The sequence below is a fragment of the Leptinotarsa decemlineata genome, unplaced genomic scaffold, assembly GCF_025532065.1.
Source record: "Leptinotarsa decemlineata unplaced genomic scaffold, Ldec_3_MD MMD2_tig00004307_RagTag_RagTag, whole genome shotgun sequence".
Taxonomy (NCBI): Eukaryota; Metazoa; Arthropoda; class Insecta; order Coleoptera; family Chrysomelidae; genus Leptinotarsa; species Leptinotarsa decemlineata.
In genome coordinates this window covers 2,528,715-2,555,831 of record NW_027412606.1, presented here as the reverse complement: position 1 = coordinate 2,555,831, position 27,117 = coordinate 2,528,715, and the positions used below count along the sequence as shown (strand labels likewise).

At 35.7% G+C, this 27,117-nt stretch overlaps 1 protein-coding gene and 1 non-coding gene across 4 annotated transcripts in view; one reads left to right on the top strand and one right to left on the bottom strand.

Moving 5' to 3' along the window:
- Positions 1 to 2,787: 2,787 nt before the first annotated feature.
- LOC141483857 (toll-like receptor 8) overlaps positions 2,788 to 27,117 on the bottom strand; it is a 45,480-nt gene continuing 21,150 nt past the window's right edge. The window contains exons 1-2 of one of the 3 annotated variants that reach the window (XM_074178761.1): positions 12,280 to 12,377; positions 6,284 to 12,096 (exon numbers count right to left, since the gene is read on the bottom strand). In XM_074178761.1, coding sequence (XP_074034862.1) covers positions 9,504 to 12,086 — 2,583 coding nt within the window. In that variant the 5' untranslated portion in view covers positions 12,087 to 12,096; positions 12,280 to 12,377 and the 3' untranslated portion in view covers positions 6,284 to 9,503. Of the gene's footprint in view, positions 5,044 to 6,283; positions 12,097 to 12,279; positions 12,378 to 27,117 lie in introns of those variants that run through there. The other 2 variants (XM_074178762.1, XM_074178760.1) reach the window with 2 other exon arrangements.
- Positions 24,056 to 24,127, top strand: TRNAH-GUG (transfer RNA histidin (anticodon GUG)). Its single transcript has one exon. It is a non-coding gene; the product is annotated as a tRNA-His (tRNA).

Sequence of the window (27,117 nt, the reverse complement as noted above, 5' to 3'; positions counted from 1 at the left end):
TTTAGATTGAACACTGTGTTTAGTGTTCAGTCTCAAGTGGTTCTTGAAAATGGCTTCACAGCAGAATCCAAAACGTCGAATAAATCCTCACATGCATAGAAAGGTCGTTCCTTCAATCGTATATATTTTCTCGACATCTGATATTGATATCAATTAGAAATGTCTCTACTCTCGATCATGGTGTGTTGGCTTTCACGGCCGGTGTCCGTTGTTTTCGAGTTTATTAGCCATGTTCTGCAGGTTTTTATACCTGGCGTATTGTCTGCTACTGCGGAATACAGTATCAAAAACAATGCGGCAACGATTGAAGTGATCTATCTGGCTGCGATTAGCGAACTAAAGGTGTTTCTGGAACATTTGTAATCATAGTGTAACTAGGTGCAGGATGACCGACTGTTCTTATACCTGATTGGTCGGACCCTTCTTTAATTGTTTGGGAAATCTTTGTATTATGAAGTACAGGTATCCATGTCTTATTGATGTTAAAGCTCTCTTCCCTACGGTTGCAATTATTTGTGTTTATGTATCTCTATGATCTCTCCAAATAACCTCGGAGAGTAACTTCTGGAATTGCGTATATTTGTCATGGCTGCCCTCTGAGAGAGCATGTTTTACAACTGCCGATTTATCTGTTCGGCCACGGCGGCAAATTCCTTTTTGCTCAGTCAAGCGCTTTTTAACGTTTAAATATGTGTTTCCGATGTAGAAAAAAAAACTACATGGTATTCGGTATACTCCTGAGGTCTTTTGCTGACCTGAGACTATTTTCTATCATTCTTGTGTGCTTGGATGACACATTTTCTCTTGTTGTCCTTCCGGTTCGCAGACACGTTTTGACCTCTACCAGAGTATTAATAACGCCTGTTTTCTGTGACGGATGATAATTGGAGTCTCCATTTGAATATCAGCTTGAAAGGGTTGATTTTCTATATACTTCATTCCCCAGTCGGCCACTCTCTCATCTTTTCACTAATATATCCAGAAAAACGATTTTTCCTTCCTCTTCTCCCTCCATTGTAAAATATCTATTCGTATTCCAAGAACTCAATTATTTCAGAAATTTCGTCAATTTCTTTTCCCCATGATTCCAAACCACCAAAATATCATCATCATATCGTAGCCAGCAGTACAGTCAGATTGGCGAATGTTCTACAGCTCGCCGTTCGAAGTATTCCTTGTTGAAGTTGTCAACTACTGGACCTATTGAACTTTCCATTCAAAATTTGCTTATGGAATTTTCCATCCCACTAGGAGTTTGTTGATGATGAGCTATGTTCAAATAAGGCGGTGATACTGGAGAGAACGGGCAATGGAAGAACTTTCCTGCCCTACATATGGGCAGGGCCATTCTCAAGCCCACAGAAACGATCACTCGTAGGTCAGCAAAAAACCCCAGGGATCCATCAAGTACCCCAGGAGTACACCAAATACCGTGTTTTTGTGGTTCGGTCTACTTCAGAACAACGAAAAGAAGCGTTAAAACGCGCTAGACTGAGCATAAAAAAGAAGCTGCCGCTATGACCAAACAGATAAATCGGCAGTTGCAGAAGACGCAGAAGATACATGACATTACGTTTGAACACACGCAATTTCTTGATGAAACAAGAAGTTAGTATTCAAGTATATTCAGAGAATCCAAAGAAATACACAAACTGAAACAGTTCCAACCGTGAGGAAGAGAGCCTGAACATCAACAAAACGTAGATACGGGCACTCCATAACACAAAAATTCCTCTAATAATAGGGAAATTGCCTGAAAATTCAATCATGAAAATTACATTGAGAATCAATAGACTTCACAAAACACAATATTTGTAATATTGTTTTTGTTTCATTGCCTTCGAAATTGAAAGTCCTTGTTAGATTTATAAATTCTACAACACACAAACAAAGCTGAATTACCGGAAAAACAGATTTAAACAGAGTTTTTTTAAACACAAATCACCAAACTATTCAACTTGATAATACCAATCTAATAAAAAACAGTACCCCATAACATTCTACACAGAAGCATTCTAGTTCAGCTACTTAAATAAGTAGATTTAAACAGCAGCCACAGCCTGCGCCATATGCGTGCGTCAGGATTGATACAGTATGACGTCATGACAGTTGAAGTAGTTTTCCAAAGCAAGAAACTTTTTATATTTTTTATAAACTAACTAATTGATATTTTTCTTCTCATATTTTGCAGGAGTTGATAGTTATCACAGCAGAACACATTTCTGATGTGAAAAAAAAATCTGCAAGTTCCCTATTGAAGAAGAGTCGAAACAAGAGAAGTCGTTTGTCTAACTGGAGAGAATTAGCTCAAAATTTCATGGAGACACTTCAAATATCATTATATTCTCCATTCAACAGATGGAAACCTTCGATATCACATGAAGATCTGGCTGACATGAAGATCCCTTCGTTAGTTCGAAGTATTCCTAATATTCGAGAATGTATCATAAATGTGTTGATTCGAAACCAAGATCATTGTTGGGGCACGCAAGGGTAGTCTTCAATTTATTCCAAAATAATTTCTGGTTTCTAACATCAGAATCCCAGGACAAATATATTTTCGTTTTCAAAAGATATTTCAACATGGGTGTCAAAACCGATTTTTCGATGGAGTCAAGTTTTATCAGCACCAAGGAATCCTCTGTTTCTGTATTCTCATTCCCGAGAAATGATTTGTGATGCTCTGCAATGTGACTCTCCCATCTGCACCAGTGTGATTTTATGTAATTGTTGCTAATTATCAGCAGAATTTTTCTACTACTTGCCATACAATCCAAAACAGTTTCTGAAATAATTGATCCAATTTGAAAGTCTCTATCATACACACAGAGCTTTAGAAACGGTTCGTGATTCTCTAACATGTCGACCAGTTCAGCAACGAAATCTCCATCTTCATTGCTGTATGATACGAATACATCCTACTTATAAAAAGTAGAAGTTTCAGAAACTATGGTTGTTTTTTTACTTTTCACACTAAGATGTAATGTCACTAGAAAGACCCAATATTTTAAATGATCTCCATGATAACATACTAGTACAATTACTAAAATTAGTACTGCTAGTGAAAATCCTAACGGTAGCACCTTTCTTAAAACACTTTCTGCATCACAGTGAGCGGTTTTATTCTGCACAGCTCTAAAATAGTCTGCTACCATCAAAATTGATGAGTTTGGGGGCCAGTTGATGCAACTTGCCTCAGATTTTTCTATAATATTCAACAAATATTCACCACGTTTTCCTTCAAGTTCATCCCGAATATCTTCGTGTGCGGCACAGTCACAAATAATCGAATTGAAAGACAAAGTTAGCTCTGTCAAGTTATAAAAATCATTCAACATTGCAGTAGTTATTCGAGACACCTTATTATAATCCATAATCAAAGTTATCAATTGCCTATTAGTAGAGAAAACTACCTGATCCCAATATCTGATGCGGTTATAGGCAATATTGAGTTTTTGTAGTTGTTTAAGTGGACTAAACTGTTCTAGGGATAAAGAAATCATATTATTTCTCTCGAGGCCTAGATATTTGAGTGAATTCAAATGAACGAATGGATTACCAAGCAGGGAAAAATACTTGATGCCATTTCCTGCCAGAAGTAGAACTTTCAAGTTTCCGAGTCCATTGAATACATCAGGGTTGACACCAACTGGGTAGTTACTTCTAATAAAGAGATTGTTCTCGAGGTCAAGAAAACAAAGTTTCGTGAGATGTTTGAATGTGCCATTTTGAATATTGGAAATGGAACAATTGTTCATGTGCAGAATTTCTAGATTTTCCAGTCCTAGAAAACTTTCCCGAAACAAATCATTTATAGCATCACAGTTCAAATTTAAGTATCGCAGCTTTCCCATTTTTGAGAATGCCCCATTTGAAATGTCGAAGGGAAATAAACCGTTTTTTCCAGAGTTTTCTTGCAAATCGAGTGTTTCCAAAGAGAACAAGAGTTCTCCTTTAGGCGAAGACGTTAACTTATTGTCTCCAAGGATGAGAGTTCGCAGATTTGGCAAGTTAGCAAAAGCATTGTCGTGTATGTGGGAAACTCTTGCTCCGGACATATCCAACATCCTCACATTTGGCATCCAAGGGAACTCTTCAGATAATATAATATCAAACTGATTCCCTGCTAGACTGAGGTCGGTGATTTTTGATTCTGCTATTACTTCCATAACTTGCTTTGGTACTGTTTTTCTGAAACCTGCACCATTCAAGTCGAGTACTCTCAGTGGTAATCTCACCGTGATGCTCCCTTTCAAAAATTGTGTTAGAGTTGTAAAGTTGATCAAATTGTCTCCTAACAGCAAAACCTTCAATTTTTTCAAATGAACCAAAGAGTCCGGATGTATATATTCAATTTGACACAATGTCAGATTGAGTTTCTGCAATTGAGAGTCGTTCAAAGGGGAGAAGTTGTCCTCAGAAATAATAGAAAATGTATTCTCGTTAGCTGGCAGTTCTATCAACTTTGGTACTGTTCCTGTAGAAACGGCTTGGGTGATGTGGTTTATATCAGTGAATCCATTTTTGATTAGAGATAGTATCTTGAGGTTTTTCAAACCGACGAATGTGTTTTTGTGTAAAGTAGTCAAAAGAGGATTGGAGGATATCGATAAATTCGATAACTTGTCAAACTTCTCGAAAACTCCTGGAGATATACTGGATAAATGAAAGTTGCCTTCGATTCTCAGCTTTCGCACATGATGAATATTATCTAGGTCACCCACCCTGACGTTTTTGACATTCGTTTTCCTAATTCCCATTTCCATGCTGGTAATATTTAATTCTATAGGTAGCCTATCACATGAATCTCTACCGATGCAAACCGTCAGCACTTCATCGTATTCCACACACAAGCAACCTTTTTTGTCTCTCCCTAAATCTACACGTGACACCAAGGCCTTTGCCATGTATGGTATTTCTTTGAATTTGTAATAGTTATTCTCTTGCTCGGAATAATCTTCTGTTCCACAGCAACAGCACAATATTGCCAGCGTGAGTAGTTGTGTGCAGATTTTTCTAGTTGTATGAAACATGATCCCAATCCTGCAAAGAAATATATTATGATTTTTTCTGAAGTTATTGGTAGTACTTTAATATGCCGAATATAATCTAGTACGGTTTCCTTATTCTATGAAGAGACTTTTACTCAAAGTGTCTTAAATATTTCTATATGACTTACTGGGTGATGGACGTTGAAGTTGAAGGTTTTCTTGTTGGTGATAAAGAGGACTATACAAAAAAACAAAGTGCTCTGATGCCTGATTGACTCAATTTTAAAGTGAAGTTATGTGTGTTCATCAAGTATTGTGAATTTCATTCAGAATAAAGTTCAAATAAATCAAATGCAGAACAAGAGGCTGATGACCAAAGTAGTCGATGCCATTGACACCAAAAAAATCATTTATCCCATTATTGGGTACTTTGAAATGAATGTTATGCATTGACCTTAAACAAGTTCGTTAAACGAACACATAGGTAGCTCTTTGTAAAGCTTTGTTGACTTCTTTGTTGAATGAGTATGCGAAACAAATCTCAAAAAATTCATGACAAAGATTAAATTATTCGTCAAGAATAAACCACTAGCAGAGATAAATAGACAAATATAAATTTTAATACTTACTTCCACGATTGTGGATATATATTGTGTATTGATTTGTTTGTAGTCTGGAATACTCATGATTAAAATCTCTATATCCATTGATTGTTTGATTTATCTATATTATATCCAAAGTGTCTAGTTCAAAGTTATGTTTTTATCAATACTTAGTATCCATTCAATACATTAGTTTATTTTGATTCTTCATATTATGTTTGAATATGTCCAGTTTAAACTTATATTCTTATCTATATCTATACTTATTTCAAAAGATTTATTGGTTTTATTCATTCATATTCTTTTTAAATGTAGCTATTTTGAATTTATATCTTAGTACTCAATTTAAAGAATGAATCACATTCAATGTCAGATTCAATATTCTCATTCTTTACACACAGGTAGATCATTTTGCCTTTTAAGATGTATTTTATTCGTTCACTGTTCATTTCTATATGTACATGTATATTTACTGTAAACAATCTTAAGAAAACAAACGAGAATGTTGTTGTTAAAAAATGCAAGAATTAACTTTTGGATGTGATTGTGTGATACAAAATACTTAATATACGAACCAGAGTTTTCAGAAAGATTGAAAAATATCTTGAAAATATACATACCTTTGCAGAGCTGAAGTTTTTCATCGACTGCCGTGGGCATGGTAAATAAAAATAATCAAACGCAGGCAAGTTTACTCCATGAAATTTTTAATAATTTTAGATATAAAATATTGGTGTGCTAAAACATTATCGTTTTTCAATGAACAACAAAACTTAAAGACTCGTTTGATTCTATAATAATCACTTATCTATTACAAACTATACGTATATTGAAAATAATATGAATTTACATTTCTACTGTAGAAATAAGTAAGTTCGACCATAAGGAATACTTCTTCATCATAAGTTTCAGAAAAAAACTTCCTGAACGAGGTTTATTGAAAATTATAATATTTGCAAATTCATTATTGACAATATCAGAAATTATTTTAGAAAAAGTTGATCAAATTTGAAAATCATTTTCAAATATGCTAACGCGTTGAATGCCTTTTTCATATTGTTCGAAATTTGTTTCTGCAAAAATAACGAAAATTAACTGTGATCACTGTACATGTATATGTGTTTTAATTGATCTCAAGGAATAATTGTTCGTCATCAAATTAATTAAAATTGAAATAATTCATAAAGTAAAAAAGTTGGAAAAATATTGAAACTTGATCATTTGTTGTAATTCATTGCAATTTCAAGGAACATATAATTTATTTACATTGAATATTATTGTCGTGATATGGAGAGAATTCAACTGATTTATGTTGAATGAAAACTCAGTGATCATAAAATTATTCCAATGATATATAATATTGAAATACATATATTTATGTGTGAAGAAACAGCTGTTCATTTGTAATATGGATTATTTCAAAACAATACTATTTTCAAAAGTCACCACAGATGGAAAGGACTAGAAAAGTTTTTCATATGATTTATTCAATAGTCCTATCTATAATACTGTGCTGTTAAAAATTGTTTTTGAATATCTATACATCACTCATTTTCAAATTGGGACCAATGTTATGTTTCAATTTATAAACTGACGATGGAGAGTTTTCTGAAATCGATATTAATGGAAACTTGAATTCTATAAACTTTTTGCGTTTTGGTTAAAACAATATTGGGGAAGAGATTCAACTCAATATTATAGATTTGGCCCAAATAAAAACTCTCGGGAAATACACATTTATTGAGTGACAAAGTAAACATGAAATGATCGATATATGAATTGAAAGCCCATTTTTTGAAAACATTGTCAATCAATTTTTCGATAGGTGATGATTGTTGTATATTATTTTTTCCATAATTTCGGTAGTTTCGGACGTATTCTATGTTGAAGAATATGTATATATGTAGATGTGTATAATATTTCTTAATTATTATTTGAACACAGAAATTTTCAAAACCATTATTCCAAGAAGAATGTTATCAGAATGTTTATGGAGTGATTTTTGTAACATGAATGTTATAATCTGAATGCAAAAATTTTTAAAAACAGTAATTTTCATAATAAAAGCAAGATACCATTTCAGTAAACAATTTCAAGAATGAAGAAAACTGCAATATCACTTTTTCACGCACTTGCTGTTTTTTTTTACCTCTAACATCAAATTTTAGGGTCTCATTCACATTATACAAAAATAGAGGTCTGACAGAAAATTCAGGAAAATGAAAAATCAGAAAATCGCGAATTGAAATTGTAGATTCCAAAAACAGAAACATTTTTGACGATTTTACTTGTGATATACTGTTTGGAACCTTTGGTGTAGTAATGAATATTACTGGAGTTTTTTCCCAACACCAAATCGTTATTTTTACACCTCGACACGTGTTTCGATCACCAAGTGATCATCGTCAAGAGGAAGATAAAACTAATAACTACTCAAAACTAAAGCTACTTATACTAATCAGGTACATCATACAGGTAGGTAATCAGTAGTACCACCCATACAAGTGTACCACCCTAAATTAATTTTACAATTGGCCTTTCTATTATTTACAATATGTCCGTTATTAACTTGTCTAACTAATCTTAAAGAACTGAAGTCTATGGAATGGTTTTGTTGCAAAATATGATGGGCGACTGCTGATTTTTCAGGTCTTCCATATTCAAGGAACTTGGTATGAAGGTGGTTTTTAAAACAAGTCATACACTGCAGAACCTTTTGGGAAGTCCAAAAGACAAAGTCGAGAATTCGGAAGTCTGTAATTTACGAAATTGAATGTAAGGACTGCGATGCAAAATATTATGGACAGACAAAAAGATCTATTAAAGTGAGATATAAGGAACACATAGCACACTTAAAATATGGAAGACCTGAAAAATCAGCAGTCGCCCATCATATTTTGCAACAAAACTATTCCATAGACTTCAGTTCTTTAAGATTAGTTAGACAATTTAATAACAACAGGCAACTAGATGCCTATGAGAGTGTGGAAATAAGTAAACATAATAATATTATAAATAACGACAACGGACCAATACCAAATAGCATACTATATAGCTTGTTGAAATAATATTGTTGGGTTTACTGATTACTACAAAAAGACACATTGTAAATATATTTAGATAGGCAATATTGTGAAACTAATTTTATATAGCTGAAAATTGTTCTATATATAGCTGTAACATTTAAACATACATGAGGACATATTGTAAATAATAGAAAGGCCAATTGTAAAATTAATTCAGGGTGGTATGATGTACCTGATTAGTATAAGTAGCTTTAGTTTTGAGTAGTTATTAGTTTTATCTTCCTCTTGAAGATGATCACTTGGTGATCGAAACACGTGTCGAGGTGTGAAAATAACGATTTGGTGTTGGGAAAAAACTCCAGTAATATTCAAGGTGTAATCCTATTAATTCATGTATATCAAAATCATCTCCATGTATGTATATCATCTCCATTGGAGATGAAAAGTTTAATGAGTCAAACGCAATGGAATAAGTGAAAAAACCATTCCTTCCACTCACCAGAATTCAAAATAACTTCATGTTCATATGCGAGTATAAATATTCAAACGACCTAGATACAAGGGATATTGTACAAAATCATGTTTCACATTAAAAGTAGCCACAGTAAGGTTTTGCTTCTGATCTAACTTCAACGACTTTTTTAGTCGGAACAACACCGCGCTTTCAAATTGAGAATTGTTCATTTTTTCGCTAATTTCCCAACATCTAATAAATTAAAATTATCTCATGGAAATTTTTCAGTTGGAAAGGTAAAAAACCTATCTTCGCGTATTAATCCTATAACAGCCGTTCCGCCTAACATTAAGCTTTGTACAGACTCAGACTCTATGGCCTTCACGGGTGGAGCCTACTCCAAAAATTACCATCCCCATCCTGGATTAGCTCACATATGTGTTGTTTCAATAACAGAGGGAGGGGGAGCGAGAGTGTCTCTCAACTTTTTCCAAAACACTCCCTGTTTCTTCTCATCTGCATCCCATCCCAAATATATTTTGGTTTTCAAAAGGTACTTCAGCATTGGTGTGAGGTTACCTTTATCGATGGGGCCTAGTTTTATGAGAACCAAGGCATCGTCTACATATTCGCTCGTTTGATCTCCAAAATAGAGTCTGTGATGTTCTGCAATATGGCTTTCCCATCTGCACCAATGAGACTTCACGTAGTGATTGCTGACTACGAGCAAAACTTTTCTACTGTTTGTTACACAATCTAGAACGGATTCAGATATGAACGAGCCTATTTGGAAATCTCTTTCATACACGCATAATTTGAGAAACGGTTCATAGTTTTCCAACATCGTTACGAGTCTTATCACAAAGTTGCGGTCCTCATTACTGTACGATACAAAAACGTCGTACCTGTATTCTGTGACACTGTTAGAAGATGAACGTTTGATTCTACCTTTCCTACTGAGGTATAATTTTGTCAAAAACATCCAATATTTCAAATGCCACCTGTAGTAATATGCCAGTACAGCTGACAAAGCAAACACTAAAAATAGAATCCCAAAGGGCAAGATCTTCACATATAGTTTTTCTGTATCACAGTAAATAGTCCCATTCTGAGCAGCCTCCAAGTACTCTGCTATGGCATACACTGTCTGGTTTCGGTAGGGATTTATGCAACTTGCTTCTGCTACGCTGAGAATCTTCAATAAACTGGTTGACTGCATCTCCTCAAGCCAGTTATGGAAGTACAAGAAATACATGCAATCGCATATGATCGAATTGAAAGACAAGTTGAGCTCTGTCAAATTAGAAAAATCCCCCATCATTGCAGGAGTAATGCGGGAGATCTTATTATGATCCAGAATCAAGCTTCTTAGTCGCGAACTATTTCGAAAAATCGGTTCTTCCCAAAATCGAATCGAGTTGTAGGAGAGACTGACCGTTTTCAACGAAACCAGAGGATCAAACTGCGTTGGACTTATGGTTGCTATATAGTTTTTCTCAAGCCCAAGATACTTCAGAGATTTCAAGTGAACTAAGGGATTCCCTTCTAAGGAGAAGTATGTGATGCCGTTTCCTGCCAGAAGTAGTACTTCCAAATTGTGGAGTCCAATAAAAACATCTGGGTACATACCATTTGGGTAGTTATTCCTAACAAACAGATTATTTTCGAGGTTGAGAAAACTCAGTTTGTTGAGGTTCTTGAATGTTCCTGCTCGAATATGAAACACCGAAGAGTTCTTCAGATACAACATCTCAAGGTTTTCCAGCCCAATGAAGCTGTCATTAGATAAATGATAAATTGCATCAAAATTCAAATTCAGATATCGCAGCTGTTTCATTTCTGAGAAGACTCCATTGGAAATATCGAAGGGAAACAAACCGCTTTCCCTGGAATTGCGCTGCAGATCAAGCCTGTTCAATGCGGGCAAAACCACCCCTTCCGGCAGACACGTCAATTTATTCTCTCCGAGAAGAAGGGTTCGTAGATTCGGAAGATTTGCAAATGCATCTTCTTCTATGTCTGCAATCATTATTCCTGTTAAATCCAATGTCTTCAAATTAGGCATCCAAGGAAATCCTCCAGATGGTATGAAATCGAACTGGTTCCTACCTAGATTCAAGTCGGTAATGTTCGATTTTGCAATTATTTCCAAAACATCTTTTGGAAGTGTTTTTCTAAGGCCAGTACTAGGTAGATCTAGTATCTCCAAAGGTAATCCAGCTTTCAAAGTACTGTTCATGAACTGCGTCAGAGTTGAGAGGTTGAAAGTATTCTCTCCCAACCGTAAAACTCTCAACTTTTTTAAGTAAACCAAAGAGTCTGGGTGAAGATATTCGACTTGACAAAATGTAAGATCCAGTTCCTGTAACTTGGAGTTGTTCAACGGAGCGAAGGTCTTCTCCTCAATATTCGAAAACTTGTTCTCATTGATTGATAGTTCTGTTAACGCAGGTACGGTGCTAGTGGAAAGAGCGTGTGTAATATAGTTTATGTTCGTGAATCCATTTTTGATCAGAGACAGACGCCTCAGATTTATCAGTCCCACAAAAGTGTCTTCATGAAGGGCAGTCAAAAATAAATTGAAAGATATTGACAGATTTTCTAGTTTGACGAAGTTTTCGAAAACTCTAGGAGCGATACTGGACAAGTTGAAATTACCCTCGATTCTTAGTTTTTTCACTTGGCGTATGTTATCCAAATCTCCTGGCCCAATATGACTGATTAGAGTTTGCAGAATGCTCACTTCTTCGGATGTAACATTCAGTTCTATAGGTAGGGTAGTGCAAGACTCCCTTCCAAAGCAGATTGTCAATATTTTGTCGTACTCATTACACAGACAGCCACTCGCATCGCGTCCCAAATATATTCGAGTTACTTGCGTCTTGCTGAAATAAGGCTCACGTAATTTATAATAAATGTCCTCTCGCTCTGAGTAATCCTCCGCTTGACTGCTACTGAACAATATTATCAATGCTATTAGTTGAGGAAATAGTTCCCTGGTCGAATGAAACATGACTCCATCCCTGAAACAGAAATAAAATTACTAGAATTGCTGCGAATATGACAAGATTTTTTTTAACTTCAACCCCAACTCCAACAGATTTTTGAAAATGGAAGATTCACTGTTATGAATATTTGCTGAGTTATTCAGTGGCCTTCGAATGATCCAAAGAATCCACTTATATGGACAAAGAAATATAAGTTACCGTGAAGTGGCACTTCAATAGACGCTCTGTTAATAGTTTCCCCAAATTCGGTAAAATATTTTCAGTATACGAATATCAATTACTGATAATCCAACAACCTAAAAATTGAAGATATCTGAAGTCAAAACTTGAAATCCAAATATTCGATTTACCTGTTATCTTGGGTATCAATTGAGGTTTACCATCAATATAACCAGACTATATTATTCCATGAAAACAATAAATATTTTGATTCGAAAAATCAATCATCTTTTCAACCCATGAACACCATGGGTTATATATAAAAAGGTTTGTTCTAATTTTCAATTCCTGAAACAGTGTACTGTTGGTTGTAATAAATTTCTGAAGTTTCAGAAAACTGCGAAAACACTTGTTGAACTAGAACAGAAATAGATCGATTATTCCGCCTACTACAGAAAAAAATTAGGAGAAGAAGAATGAATTTTCATGTGGGCCATATCACTGAGGTTATTAGGAGAATTTGAAATTCAAAATTCATTCATTTTTATAATTCAGTTCTTATATAACTTTATTTTTTCAATATTTCTGAACGTCACTAGTAAATACAGTTTTTCATCATTTCATATTCTTGTCAACCTTTCTCAATTCCACATTCTGCTTAGCTTTTCAGATAAAATGTTGAATTGAATCGGATCACGTGATTACCCTTGATAAAAATCAGCAATGACTTGAGAGTCGTCCTCTCACTACCATACAATTTTTTATCGTGCCGTATTCCTAACCCTCATGCTCAATTTCGAAACCGGCAACGCTTCATACGTCCCATCGCTCCATAAACAACGATTTATTTTACAACCGACAACACGGAACCTGTGATGCTTGCGCTGACCTGACTCAAATCACGTTGAGGTGAGAACAATTTGAATTTCCCGCTGTGCACGCGGTAGCTTCTGATTGGTCCACTGGGTGATGACAGAAGTGGAGTGGTGGGGGTGGTATGGAGAGGCGCCATTCCTACATTGTAATCACAGATTTCCACGATAAAATTTGATTGATCTGACAAACGGTTGGTTGGGTAACGGCACCAATTTTTTCCTAATAAAACAAGTGTTTTCTTGAAGATGTTTCGAATTCAATCAAATTCTTCTTCTCGAAAGTGTGATTCAAGAGAAAACTGAAAGTGAACCTCTTTCTCTGGCATCCTCACAGAAGATTCCATGAAGCAATTTGCATAAATATCTTTCGGAATTATCACTTTTCATTCAGGAATATTATATACAGGATAACTGACTCCAGTAACAGTTTTACAAAGCTTTCCTGAACTACCTGATACATTTAATGATTTTTCAAACCACATCTTCCTCTCAAAATTTTTCAAAAATTCTAACATACGTGATTATGATAAGAACATTTTTGAAGTGCGATGTTTCACGCCAAAGTTAAATCACCATAAGAACTCAACACTATACATCATCTACAAGATAAAAAGCGAATGCATAATCAGATCAACCCAGATTATTTTTCTGGCTTGAAGGCCGTCGATTTTTGGAATTCCTTCCTGAAGTTTCGGTGGCGCGAGTGACTACCGTCTTCAGAGGTTTTGGCCTAGTCTGGAGTTTCTCTCATGCTCCTTCAGTCTTGTTCCCATAGATCTTTTGGGAGTTCCGATGTATATCTTTCCACAATTACACGGTATGCGATATAAATCTGCTGCTGCCAGTCGGTCTCTTTTGTATTTAGCAGACCTGACACTTTGTTGTATCTTCTTGGTGTGTTTGGAAACCGTTTTGATGTTGTGTTTTCCCAAAAGCTTTCCCATTCTGTTTGTGGCCCTCACCGCTTTGAACTGTGGAACTCTTCAGTTCCATGGCCTTGTTGATCTAGAGTCCATTGTATCCATTCAATTTTGAGGTCACTTGAAGGCTAGGAATAGGATTGTAGTTTGGTAGTGCATACAGGTGTCTATCCATCTGCGTGGATTTCCCTTTGATGGTACTAAACTAACCCACTTTGTGGGTTCGGTGGGTACATCTAGGAATGTTGTTTGCTGGTCCTGTTCAGTCTCCATTATGAACTTGAAAGTGTCATCCACACCAATCAGTCTTTTTTCAGATGCATCGTAGCTCTTGCAATGTGTGTGGCTGGTTTTCACTCCAGATGCTTGTTAACGTATCCATTCAACCAGAAATGAGCCCCGTCGCTGAACACAATTTTTCGATAAAAATGTGGATCTTCCTCCAACTTTTCCAGCGCCCATTCCCCAAATGTTAGACGTTGAGGGAGGTCGTGTGGCTTCAATTCTTGCATCAGCTGTATCTTATAAGGTTTCACACCCGAATTTCTTCACAAAATTTTCCACGTAGTGAAGTAACAGAGGCCCAATTGCTGCAAACGGCGGCGAATCGTCATTTCACGGTCATCACGAACACTGGCGGATACAGCCGCAAAATTTTCTTCAATCCTCACTCTACGTATGCGTGTCGGTGGTTTGATGTCCAATCACAACACAACAAAAAAATATTTTTTGAATGTTTCCTACACTAAATTAGTCAATTTCTACTAATTTTGGGGTGATAAAAACGAAAATAACAATGAAAAATTTTTATTAGCTCTGGTTTTTGAGATACACAGTACTTAATCTCAAAGAGTAGTTATACTATACGTGAAAAGTGAAAGTACATAAAACAATATTGTTATGTTTCTTTTAGAATATTTTAAGTACAAAATTAATAAAAAAAAAATATTATTCTTAGTGTTTTGACAAATAAAAGAAGTTTGTACCACCAAATTTCAATTAAGTCCATCCGATTCATTGTAAGATCGGTGTCGTTTAGCTTGTCTTTTATGAAACACTTCTGGAGCATTCCTACACACAGACCGGCAGTAGTATGCAAGCATTGCTTCATTCCAACGGCCCTGATATCTCTGTTCCATTAAGGCAATGTCATGTTCGTCACTCACAGCTCCACAGTTTTGTGGGAAGAAATTAAGATGAGAGTGAAGAAAATGAATTTTTAAGGACATGTTGCATCCAAGTTGGTGGTAAGCTTGAAGAAGCTCTTTAACCAATGCTGTGAAGTTATCATCTCTTTTGTTACCTAAAAACCCATGTACAACCCCCTTAAAGGCTTCCCAGGCTCTTTTTTCATTTCCTGTTAAAATCATGTCAAAAGCAGGATCATTTACGATTTCACGGATTTGAGGCCCAATAAAGATGCCTTCCTTGACTTTAGCATCACTCAACCTGGGAAACTTTGCTCTCAAGTACTTAAAAGCTTGTCCTTCCTGGTCCATGGCCTTCACACAGTTTTTCATTAGTCCCAACTTAATATGTAATGGGGGAAGGAGAACATCCTTAGGATCTACAAGAGGCTCGTAAACTACATTTTTCTCATTAGAGTTTAGGTCTCGTGTAGGCCAGTTCATTTTTTTATAGTGAGATTTTCTATCCCGACTGTCTCACAGACACAAAAAACAATAGTACTTGGTGAACCCTAATTGCATTTCTAGGAGTATAGCAATGACTTTCAGATCACCATAGATGTGCCACTTGTGTTGTTCATATTTGATTGATTGGAGAAGTGTTTTCATATTTATATACGTTTCCTTCATGTGAACTGCATGACCTATAGGAATAGAGGGTAGCTGATTTCCATTATGCAGAAGTACAGCTTTTAAGCTTAGTTTTGAAGAGTCTATAAACAATCTCCATTCAGATGGAGTGTGATCCAAATTCAAGCAGTCCATCAAACCATTAACATCAGAACAAACTACGAGGTTTTCTTTTTTCTCAAAAAAAGGAAGCAAATCTTTTTGACGCTGTCTGTACTGAGATATTTTCACATCATGTTTTAGAAGATTCCACTGTTGTAGTCTTGACCCTAACAGCTCAGCCTTTTCCTTAGACAAGCGAAGATCTCTTATAAGGTCACTCAACTCTGCTTGACTAATTCTGTGCGGATCACTAGACCTATCGCTTACCTCAAAATCAGGGTCATAGGATGTAGAAGGATGGGTTGCTCCTTCTAAACAGTCTTCATCACCTTCCTCTAAAATTTCATAGTTTTGGGGTGGAGAAGGGACTGGCAAATTGTCTGAGTGTGGTACAGGCCGAAGAGCAGATGGGAGATTAGGGTATTTAACAGTTCCTCTTTTCTTCATAGATAAACCTTGCTTAATGGGAGGAGTTAAGCAGAAATAACAGTCGTCTGTATGATTGGTAGGCTCACGCCAAACCATAAGTACTGCAAAAGCCATTGCCCGGTTTTTATTTTTCAGCCACTCTCGCAATATGACGGAACAAGAATTACAACATATATGAGGAGCCCATGATTTATCTTGGTCCCCAACTTTCACACCAAAATAATGTTCATAGGCTGTCTTAACGATAGGTGTCATTTTACGTTTCTGAGCCTTAAATATAATTTCACCACATATATAGCAAAAGCTATCGACAGAATTCACACACTTTCAAGGCATTTCAGATCAGCACTTAAATTAATTTAAAAATCAACTTCACACGATAATTTCAATAGCAACCACGTGCGTACAATTGACAAACTCACATAGGTTATGTTTACTACTTAAGAACAGCTAATGAGAGGGGTGTTATGTAAACAAACATGTGTACCAACTGTTGGTGATGAAATATTTCATTTGTTGAAAACTCAATATACATATATATATATATAATATAATGATACTATATCTTGAAAACAAGAGCTAATATATAATTTTTATGGTCACTTTCGATTTTAACACGTGGAAATACATTAAAATCATCTAATTTCAACCCCGAAACAAAAACTTTGTTGTGTTGTGAATGTAAACTGGGTTCGAAAATCAGTCACAAGCTTTCGAATAGCTCCCTCAGTAGGCCGACGAAACTGCCCATAAATTGAAAACACTACACGATGCACGATGCACTTTCTTCATCGAGCATGGATTTTGATAATAAAAAACAATAATTTGCAAGCGTTGTTTATTTGTAAGTCGATTCATGGTTGAATTATAGACCAAACTGAACAAGTTTGACAATGATAAAAGACAATTAGTATTTGCTAATTATTTTTTAAGATCGCTTATAATTCACCTTTTCCATACTGTTGTTTTCTGAGACCCGATGAACACCAGAGCAGCGTACAATCAATGCTCTGCAAATGATGTGGTGGTTATTGAAAATGATGTAATGACCGAAACTAGTCAACAAATATAGAACTATCGTGGAAAATAGACAAAAGTGTGTTTTTATAGTTTTTATAGTGTATCTTCAGTGAACATGAATTTCTACAATATTGAAAATTCGTCAATCAAAGAAACAAAATACATTGTCTCCCATGAGCCATTACTGACGAAATATTTCAACAATGTCCACATAATTTGTGAAGCGTTAATTGTTTTGCCCGTGTTATTCGGGTCTGATTTTTCAGATGAGTCATTTCATACTCTAAAAATAATCATTTCATGATGCACCTCTAATTGTAATTGCTCAGAGGTTTCCTTTCACATATAAGATTATTTTTTCACCGGATGAATTTCATTACTATAGGTAATTGTTTATCATAGATATGTATAAACAATTTCAGTTTACCGTTCAGCTCGGTGATTATGTGCTTCACTCCGTGATTATAGAATTCATATAATCTTCTTGGAATTAATAAAGCGCATAGTTATCTGAAAAAATATTAACGATAATTGTGTAACTAGTTGTTGCATTTCTAAGTGAACCTGCTTATTGCGTTATCTTCGATGAATCAATTTTCATATCACATAAATATCAAATGGAAATATGGGTAAACAACTGAGCAGCTAATAACAGAACTCTCAATATGTTTCATCTCACAGAAAGGATGCTATTCAATTTCTATCCAGAAAACCTTTGAAATCATTATTATTTTTCCTAAGGTTGCGTTTGTCGGTTCCTTCACCCGATGCCACAAAACAATTGGGAAAACACGTCAGCATCATCAACTAATGATCACTCCTCACACCGTGAGCAAAGTGATGATTGGGTCCAAGAATAATGTGCCCTGAGCAAGCGCAGTGAGCCAAGAATGACAACCGTCTGCACTTGTTCGGCCGAGATTTCTGCCTTAGTACAGCAAAACGGCATGCTCTTCAGATTATTATTATCATTATTATAGTGTCACATCAGCTTCTTTGAAGATATAAGGATTCGAAAGATCGGCCTCTAGAAAGTTGTGGAACAGACCAGAACATTTGAGAGTATATGAAACGTATAGACTTCTGCAAGGCTTTTGATACCATTAGTTATCCATTTTTTTTTTATTTTGAACTTCGTCGGGTTCAATGAACCTGCTATAAATTCAATTAAAAAAGCTATCTTGAAGATCGTTCACAGTTTGTAGGAATTTCGAAGAGAAAATCAAGAAGTGAATTTATTAAATTTGGATTGCCTCAGGGATCTATACTTGGACCCTAATTATTTAGCGTATACACTTGTGATCTAGTTTCTGCTTTAAGACATTGTAATTCACATATGTATGCGAATGACACACAATATATCTATCATTTATCCCTAATGACGTTGCTACTGCTAATCAAATATTGACTGAAGATCTAGCACGTCTCATTCCAGCATCTGAAGCTCATAATCTCAAAATTAATCTGCTTGTTTTTGGTACTCATCGTAGCTTGGTGGGAAGATATATTAATATTGTTATTGATGATACAGTAATATGTCCCACGAACGTGGCAAAAAATTTGGGTATCGAAATGGACTCTGGAAACTGGCTCAGGATTGATTGAGTTCGTTAGAAACAACTCGAACAAGATATTCTAATCTGTATTGAGATTTTTCAGCATGTTTCGTTCCCGTCATGTTGTGTTGGCATTGGATGATTCCTAATTTGTATGATCTACACATCTTTTTGAAGAGTTTATTTTGCATGCTTTCTCTCTTTCTTCGAGAGATTCCTAACATTTTTTTGGTTATAGATGGAGAAGTGGACAGCTGAAACCTATTTTTCCTATATATATTAATATTGATTCATTTCCATTGTAGCCTGAAGATGGCGATATACGTTGCCTTACCGAAACGTTGGCGAATGAATTGTAGTTGAAAGAATACGTATTTTAGGTCTATTTGCCAGTGCTATGAAGGAATAGGTTATTTCAGAGTGGACTTGATTGAATTCAGTATGATTCTTTGAATGAAGAGTTTACGTCGATACAGAGTAGTAATCTGAGGAAAAGAGAAGAAAACAGAGAGACTCAAAATTGCAAGGAATAAAGAGAATTTTTCAATGGTGTCATATTCCAAATTAAAAATCTCAACAATGGATCAATTGTTCACTGAACTATAACATTCGATGAAAACACACCTTCATTAAACACAGAACTGGCATCCATGCGTTGAACCTGTATTGAATAAGGATGAACACTGCAATAATAAATTCTGTTTCGCAAATGACATCAAGCCAGTATCTTGAAATAACACTAACCACAAAGAGATTTCTTGGAAAATATATATTTATCGAATCCCAGGTTGTGCTGCCCATACTGATGGTGTTTTGAAAGAGAGATTTATTTCTCCGTGTCATAGAATGCAGACGATTATAACACTATTTATAGAAACAAGCAAACTGTTAGATGTTGAAACTTTCCATAGTTCCTCAAAGACCTGTAATTGTGCTTCAATACTTAGGTACTGTCAAATTTTCTGATCTTCATTACATAAATGAATAATTGTTTGTATGAAACAAGTGTAATCGAAGGACCTAACCTATAGCAGAAAATGGAAAAGAAAAAGTAGATGTAACTGAAAGTGATGATGTTTTCAGGCATCCTGACAGTAGAAATATATTTCCAATCGTCCCAGAGGCGGTACTTATGGTTGCCTTTTATACAGGCTGATTCACGGTGGATGGCACATTAGACGTTTCTGGTGAACCAGACAACGGATCACTTTGAAAATTTAATGGCGGGCATATTCGGACATTCTCTAGCCAACTAAAATATTTTCGACAATGCGGTCGGCAATGTCCAAAAATAATAAACAAATTCATAAGAACTTCGTTTGAATAGTTTTGTTCCATCGTTTTGAAGGTATTTGCAACTTCTGAAGTGACAAAAATGTCGATATTATTAGGAGAATGTCACAACGCTACTGTCAAATAGTAATCATGGCCTGCTTACCAAATACCGAATGGAAATTCCATTCTGAAGGGACATTTTCACAAATAATTGTTCATAAGTCCGAAACTTGACTAGTTAGGTATAGGTATGATATACATAGAAAGAAAGCAAATTTCAGCAGCTTTCCGAATTTTCAATAATATACAGGGTGTTCTATTCAAAATAATCAAATTTCAGCAACTTTTTCAAGCAAACGAAAAAACTGTATTTTTTTACCACCCTGTATTGAAGTAACGAAGATTAGGCTGACGTGTGGGAAGTGTCCAAGTATCACCTAACTCCAAACCAAATTTCGATATCATAGTACTTCTTAACTAAAAGATATCGGCATTTTTAGAAGTCATGATTTTCGAAGAAAAAAATTGAAATTGATTTTTATTTCGAAAACGGTAACAGATAGGTATAGGGAAATATCAAGAAAAGTTGTCGGGCAATTGTTGGAGATTCCAAAAATAGTATTATATACAGAGTGTTCCGTTTGAAAAATCAAAGTTGGTACTGCTTTCTAATAGAAGCGGCAACACCGCATTGTCGAAAATATTTCAGTTGGCTAGAGAATGTCCGAATATGCCCTCCTTTAAATTTTCAAAGTGATCCGTTGTCTGGTTCACCAGAAACGTCTAATGTGCCCTCCACCGTGAATCAGCCTGTATTTCGGAATTAGAGAACAAAAACGAATATTAATCATCAAAAATCACTTTATTTTCAAAATATTCTCCATGAAGATCTATACACTTTTGCATGCGTTTGAACCAATTGTCGAAGCACTTTTGCCACACTGATTAAGATATCTCCAAAACATGCATTCTGAATGCAGCAACCGCTTCTTCTGGTGTCGAAAAACTTTGACCTCTCAGTTTGTTTTTTACGTGCGGGAATAAAAAGAAGTCATTCGGTGCCAAGTCAGTACTGTACGGCGGATGACTCATCAAATCGATGTTTTGGGTGCTCAGTAATGCAGTTGTTTGAGCCGTAGTGTGAAAGCTCGCATTGTCATGGTGAAGAGTGATCCGTCTTCGGCGGTTGGTTTTCCTGATTTTTTCGAAGACAATTGGCAAACGAATGGTTATGTACCACACAGAATTGACTATTCTGCGTTGTTCTAGTGGTTCGGTTGCGACATGTCCAGGCGACCATTTGCTTGGGAGTGCTTCGTGCGCGAACGACTTTTGTTGGATTTGGCTCGTCTTGAAACACCCATACAGTCGACTGCTGTTATACTTTCGGGCTCATACGCGTAAATCCACGATTCATCACCTGTCACGATGTCATACGTGTTTCGAAGAACCAAGCGCCAAATGTGTATTAACGCTTGAAAAATGACCTTGCACTGGGAACTAAGTGGATCATTGCAGATACAAAATAAATCAGAAAGGACCTAAACGCCTTGTTCCGATTAGATATTCAACGAAACGAGTAGCAATGTCGCTTGGACTTCTCCTGGTAACTTAGTTCTGTTCTGATAATTTTTTACTTCCTAGTTACACTGTCGGTTAATTTCGTTCATGATCGTTCATCGTTCACAAACTCAGTTTTCTATAAAAGGCTCTGGCTGTACAATGAAGGTGTCCATTGTGGAAAAAATGGATACTGCTTCGTATGGAAAGAGGGGACAGCTGGGCGAGGGGCCCAGCAAGTTGGATCTGTACTAACGAAGTTCATTGAAAATAATTTCAGTCCAAACACAAAAACGCTAATAATGTGGTCAGATAGTTGCGGACGACAGAATCGCAAAATTAAGATAGTTTCAATGATGAAAACAATTCTCAGCAATCATCAAACTTCAGAAACAGTTCATTTCAAGGGTCTAGAGTAGGTACTGAGCCACAGCTTTTTACCAAATGATCCAGATTTTTCTTTTATTGAAAGAGCAATAAAGATGAATCAAATGATTTATACTAGCGATGACTATTTATACATAATGACGGATTGCCGACATAAAAAACCATTGACTGTAACAGAAATGAAGAAAGAAGCCTTTTTTCTGTACAAGCAATAGAACGTGCAGTTGTTAACAGAAAACCAGACCAAAACAAAGAAAAAGTTAGTTGGCAAAAACCAGAGTTATAAAAATAACAAAAGGAGAGCCCTTCAGTATCTTTTCAAATATACTCATAACAATAATGATGAATTGAAAGAAATTAATATTCAGAAAAATTTGAAAAAACGCAATCAAATTTCAATACAAATCTAGAAATGCTTTGACCAGAAGGAAAGGAAATTTCAACAAAAAAACTTGCAGATCTTAAAGCGTTGATGCCTTTCATTCCGGCGGATACAAAACAATTCTACAAAAATTTGAAGGGAGCAGAATTCGAAGATGACTTGGAGGAATTTGGTCCAGATTTGGACTTCGAAAATGTGTTTGAGAAGGAAAATAACAATGATTGAAAATTTCAATTGGAAATATTTTTGCATTAAACTCAATTTTTGTTCAGTTGAGAGTTTTATTTCAGTTGAAATAAGTATTTTATAACAACTGGCGTTTCATTTCCATTTTGCACAGCATCTTCCTTAGTGTAAAATGGATTTAAGCTTATTTATCAGAAAGGAACTCAGCCACAAAAGTCTCAAAATTATATGAAAAGTCGTACTTTGAGACCTTTTTTATCAGAAATTGAGGAAATTGAATTATACACATCAATCATGAATGAATGTTGTCATTTGAAGGTAATCAAGTATGTGTCTGCAATGTTGCAACTTTAGAAGGCGTTCTTTCGAAACTACGCAAATGTCGCTTGGTGCCCTTCTGATAAGCATGACCCAATCCTAAAAATTTATATTTTTCCAGATGCTTGGTATAACTGCTGAGTTACGCCAAATCAAATCAAAGCAAGAAGAAGACATGAAGAAATCAATGAAACGAAAGTTGATAAATTTCATTAACGAATAAATTAGATTATTTTTCAGTTTTGTTGGAAAAGGCTGGAAAAAAATGTGTTTTAAAATGAGTTTTGAAATGTCTCTTTGGGGTACTGCATTTGTGTACCTACAATAATATACTTTAGTAGTTTATAATAACATATTTTTGTCAATAAAGTACTATGGTTTACATATCTAGCATCGTTGTTTGGTTTATTGACTCCAGATTAAAAATTTCTCTGAAACATTGACTCACAACATCATAAAGCTTTCACTACTGATTTTTCTCTACATCAAATATGTATATCACTGAAATTTATTACATACTGTCATGTCTGGTTGGATAGAAGACCAATTTCTGCCTTGATTTATCATGTGCAGATGTTGAATTCCGCCATTTATTAGGTTAGGTTAGTATCTCTCATACTGAGTAACCTTCCAATAAAAGCAAGTATTATTATTATATATACCTTCCAGTAGGTCCAGTACTAATCTCACATTAAATAGTTATTTCATCATAACTTTGTATACATTGAGATGTCTCCAGAACACTCTAATAATCTCACCAAAGTAAGCGGAGATGTAAAATAACTTCAGTTATTAGGAAATTCATCATCGAGACCTGAAGAGCAATCCCAACTATTTCTTCTTGCTTAACAAGCGTTACTGACGAGTTGTTGGTTACGGATCGATACGCTCCGCTCCACTGAACAATTAGCAGGTTGATATACTTTCTGAAGAGGCCACAAAGAATGGTTTCAATTTAAAATGTCAGACAATGATACAATCTCCAATAGCCGTGATCGTCTAGTGGTTAGGACCCCACGTTGTGGCCGTGGTAACCCAGGTTCGAATCCTGGTCACGGCAGGAGTACTTTTTTATTTCTACATTTTGATAATTCGATAACACCGTTCTATTTTCGAATATTATATTCTAGACTTCATTCACATTCGAAATCAAAACCTAAAAACGAAGCATTCAAAATCAGTGATGCTAGGCTGAACCAGGAATGTTTGGCTGAACTCAACTGTTCTTGAAGGACAAGCCTGTAAGGGCTGTATCTTAACAAGGGATGCTCCAGTGAAATTTCTTTATATGAAAGATCGTATCTTTTTTTTCGATGAGGAATCACCTCCTTGAATGTTTTACACTTATTTAGTTACACCCTTTATATCCAATATCCTCGGGAAATTCTTGTAACAACGGATAAATAAATTTCTTGAACAGATTCATTATTTTATCCAGTGTACAATTTGGGTTTGGGAATAAGAAATCAACAGAAGATACCATCGCTAGTGTTACTGCAAATATCATCAGATCGATTGACGAAAAAATTACGTGCCCTACCATTTTTCTTCACCTCAATAAAGCCTCCGACACAGTATTTCACAAAGGATCATCAGGTGTACTAGAGTACATTGGTCAAAGAGGTAGTCCTCTTTTTCTATTGGAAAGTTAATCGGCCAATAGAAAGCTACTAGTCAAAAATGGAAACGTTTACAGCTCGGTAGAAGACATCGATCATGGTGTTCCTCGAGAATCAGTTCTGGGACCATTACTTTTCAATGAAGATTTGAATGATCCATTCAATATAAATACTGGGTATGATATGGTTCAATAGTCGTCTGTTCACTGAGGATTTTGACGAAACTCACTTTGGGGCTTTTGTTGAATATTCTTCGTGAGCAAAACAACAGCAGAATCAATATTCTTGACCGCTCTGAATTGAATGATTCCGTACAGTTTATCTCTTTCGCTGGAAAAATCTCCACTTGTTTACTTTGTAGTAAATGTTTAATAGGTAGCAAAAATGTATGCGAATTTCTGGAACTTCAACTAGCGTTTCCTAATATGACCAGTTCGTGCAGAGATTATTGTTAAATCATCTAAAAAATTGAACTTTTAACAGGTGATGATCGACTGTATTGCCAAATATGTGCCAAACTAACTGACTGTTATAAGAAAACAAGTATAGCTGATGCACCAGTCAATCTAATAATAACACTGATGATCTCTAAACATAACTCATCCTCTGACGGAAGCACCAAACTCTTACGAAGGTTCGAAATTGATGAACACTTCAATCTAGCAGACCACTATCATAATCTTTATGCAGTCATTGTTCACTGTGGCTCTGGAATTGGATCTGGTCATTATTTACGCCTTGGTCAAAGACAAAACGTAATTGTTTGAGTTTGACGAAAGTCGTGTCACGAAGTGTTCTGGCGATGTATTGAATTCATTGGAGCCTCTGGAGACACCCTACATTTTGTTTCATGAGAGAGAAGACATTGGCAGATGCAGTTTTTCCGGGTTTTCCTGCAGCTGAAAAAGCAAATGCGCCACTGGAATCATTGATGTCGCCCGGAGCGCCAATTAATTTTTGTTGTTGTTTTGTAATTTCATGATTTGTATATTGGAAGTGTTCTCACTCAGACATGGATAAATGTCCCCAAAACCTGAAAACTTTCCTACAGACTTTTTGTACACAAAAACTGCTTCTGGATGTGAGGCAGTTACTTCTTTGGAAGAACTATTATCAGACAACATATGCATAAAAAAAAACTTTCCCTACAGAAACCAGAAATAACACTAACTTCAACATGAGTCCCTGATCCCCATTCGCAGTTTTGTATATCTAGGACTGAACTGTATAGCCTTATTCCACCAGAATTCAAACTGATAACATCATACCATTTATTCGTTTCAAGAGTTAAGAAGTAAATGAGACAAAGTCCTATACTCAGAATACATCAGTATGTTGATGTCACCAATTTTTATTCTTTTCAAAGAACAGGTTTTTGTATGAACGTGTTGATATATAAATTACGTGCAAAATAATTGTATATATGAATGTTTGTATGTGTACCTATATGTATATATCTTGGAATTTTGAAAACCTACGGTGGAGAAATTCAGTATGTCACTTTCAAAGATGTATCCTTCAGTGGTTCAGCAATTTATTTATCACTATAATTGAATAACTTTCGGAGAGGATAAGAAGAATTGGTTCCAAGTACATCAGAACCTGCTACAGATCCGGTAACACTATCCGTAGCAGCCTCACGAAAACCAGGCCACCAAACGTGGACTGCGATTCCAAGAATTGCATTTACCGGATACCCTGTGAGTGCGGATAATCCTATATTGGTGAAACTAAGAGGCCATTGAATGTTCGCATTGTCGAGTACGAGAAACACACACAGCGAGGGGAAACTAGCAAATCAGGAATAGCAGACCATGTTTGGACCTATCAACACAGCATCGAGTGGTCCCAAGCTGAGATCTTGCACAGAGAGGAACATTGGTTTAAGAGAAGATTCAAGGAAGCCGCATACATGTTGTCCAACAACGTATTCAGCCAAGCCAGCGTATATACACGCTACATATGGAAACTCATCATCAAGCGAAAAATGGCCAACTCCGGCCAAAATGGTCATCTCCCACGGAACCAGTGAAGCGGAAAATGGAAAGCGTGGATAAGTGAAAGTAAGTACTCGAACGACCTATAAATAGTCATCCCTCGGAGTCCAGTCATCACCCGAAGACGATTGTAGATACTAACAATCGAAACGTCGTGAACTAACGTGACTTGGAATCTCTCCACTTTTTATTTTTATTTTCTTCTTTCATTTCTTTATTTTTATACATTCAATTGTTCTATTTTTACTTATATTTTATTTCACTATCATTTCATTTCAGGTTTATTTTTTTTCATTTGTAATACATGTGATGAATAAATCATCACTATTATCATAGCAAGTCATAAATGTGCTGTCCAATGTTGAATCTGTCTGATGTTGGCTCTGGTTTCAACTAGTTTCTTTGTATTGAATGCTGCAGTAAAAGACAGAGAA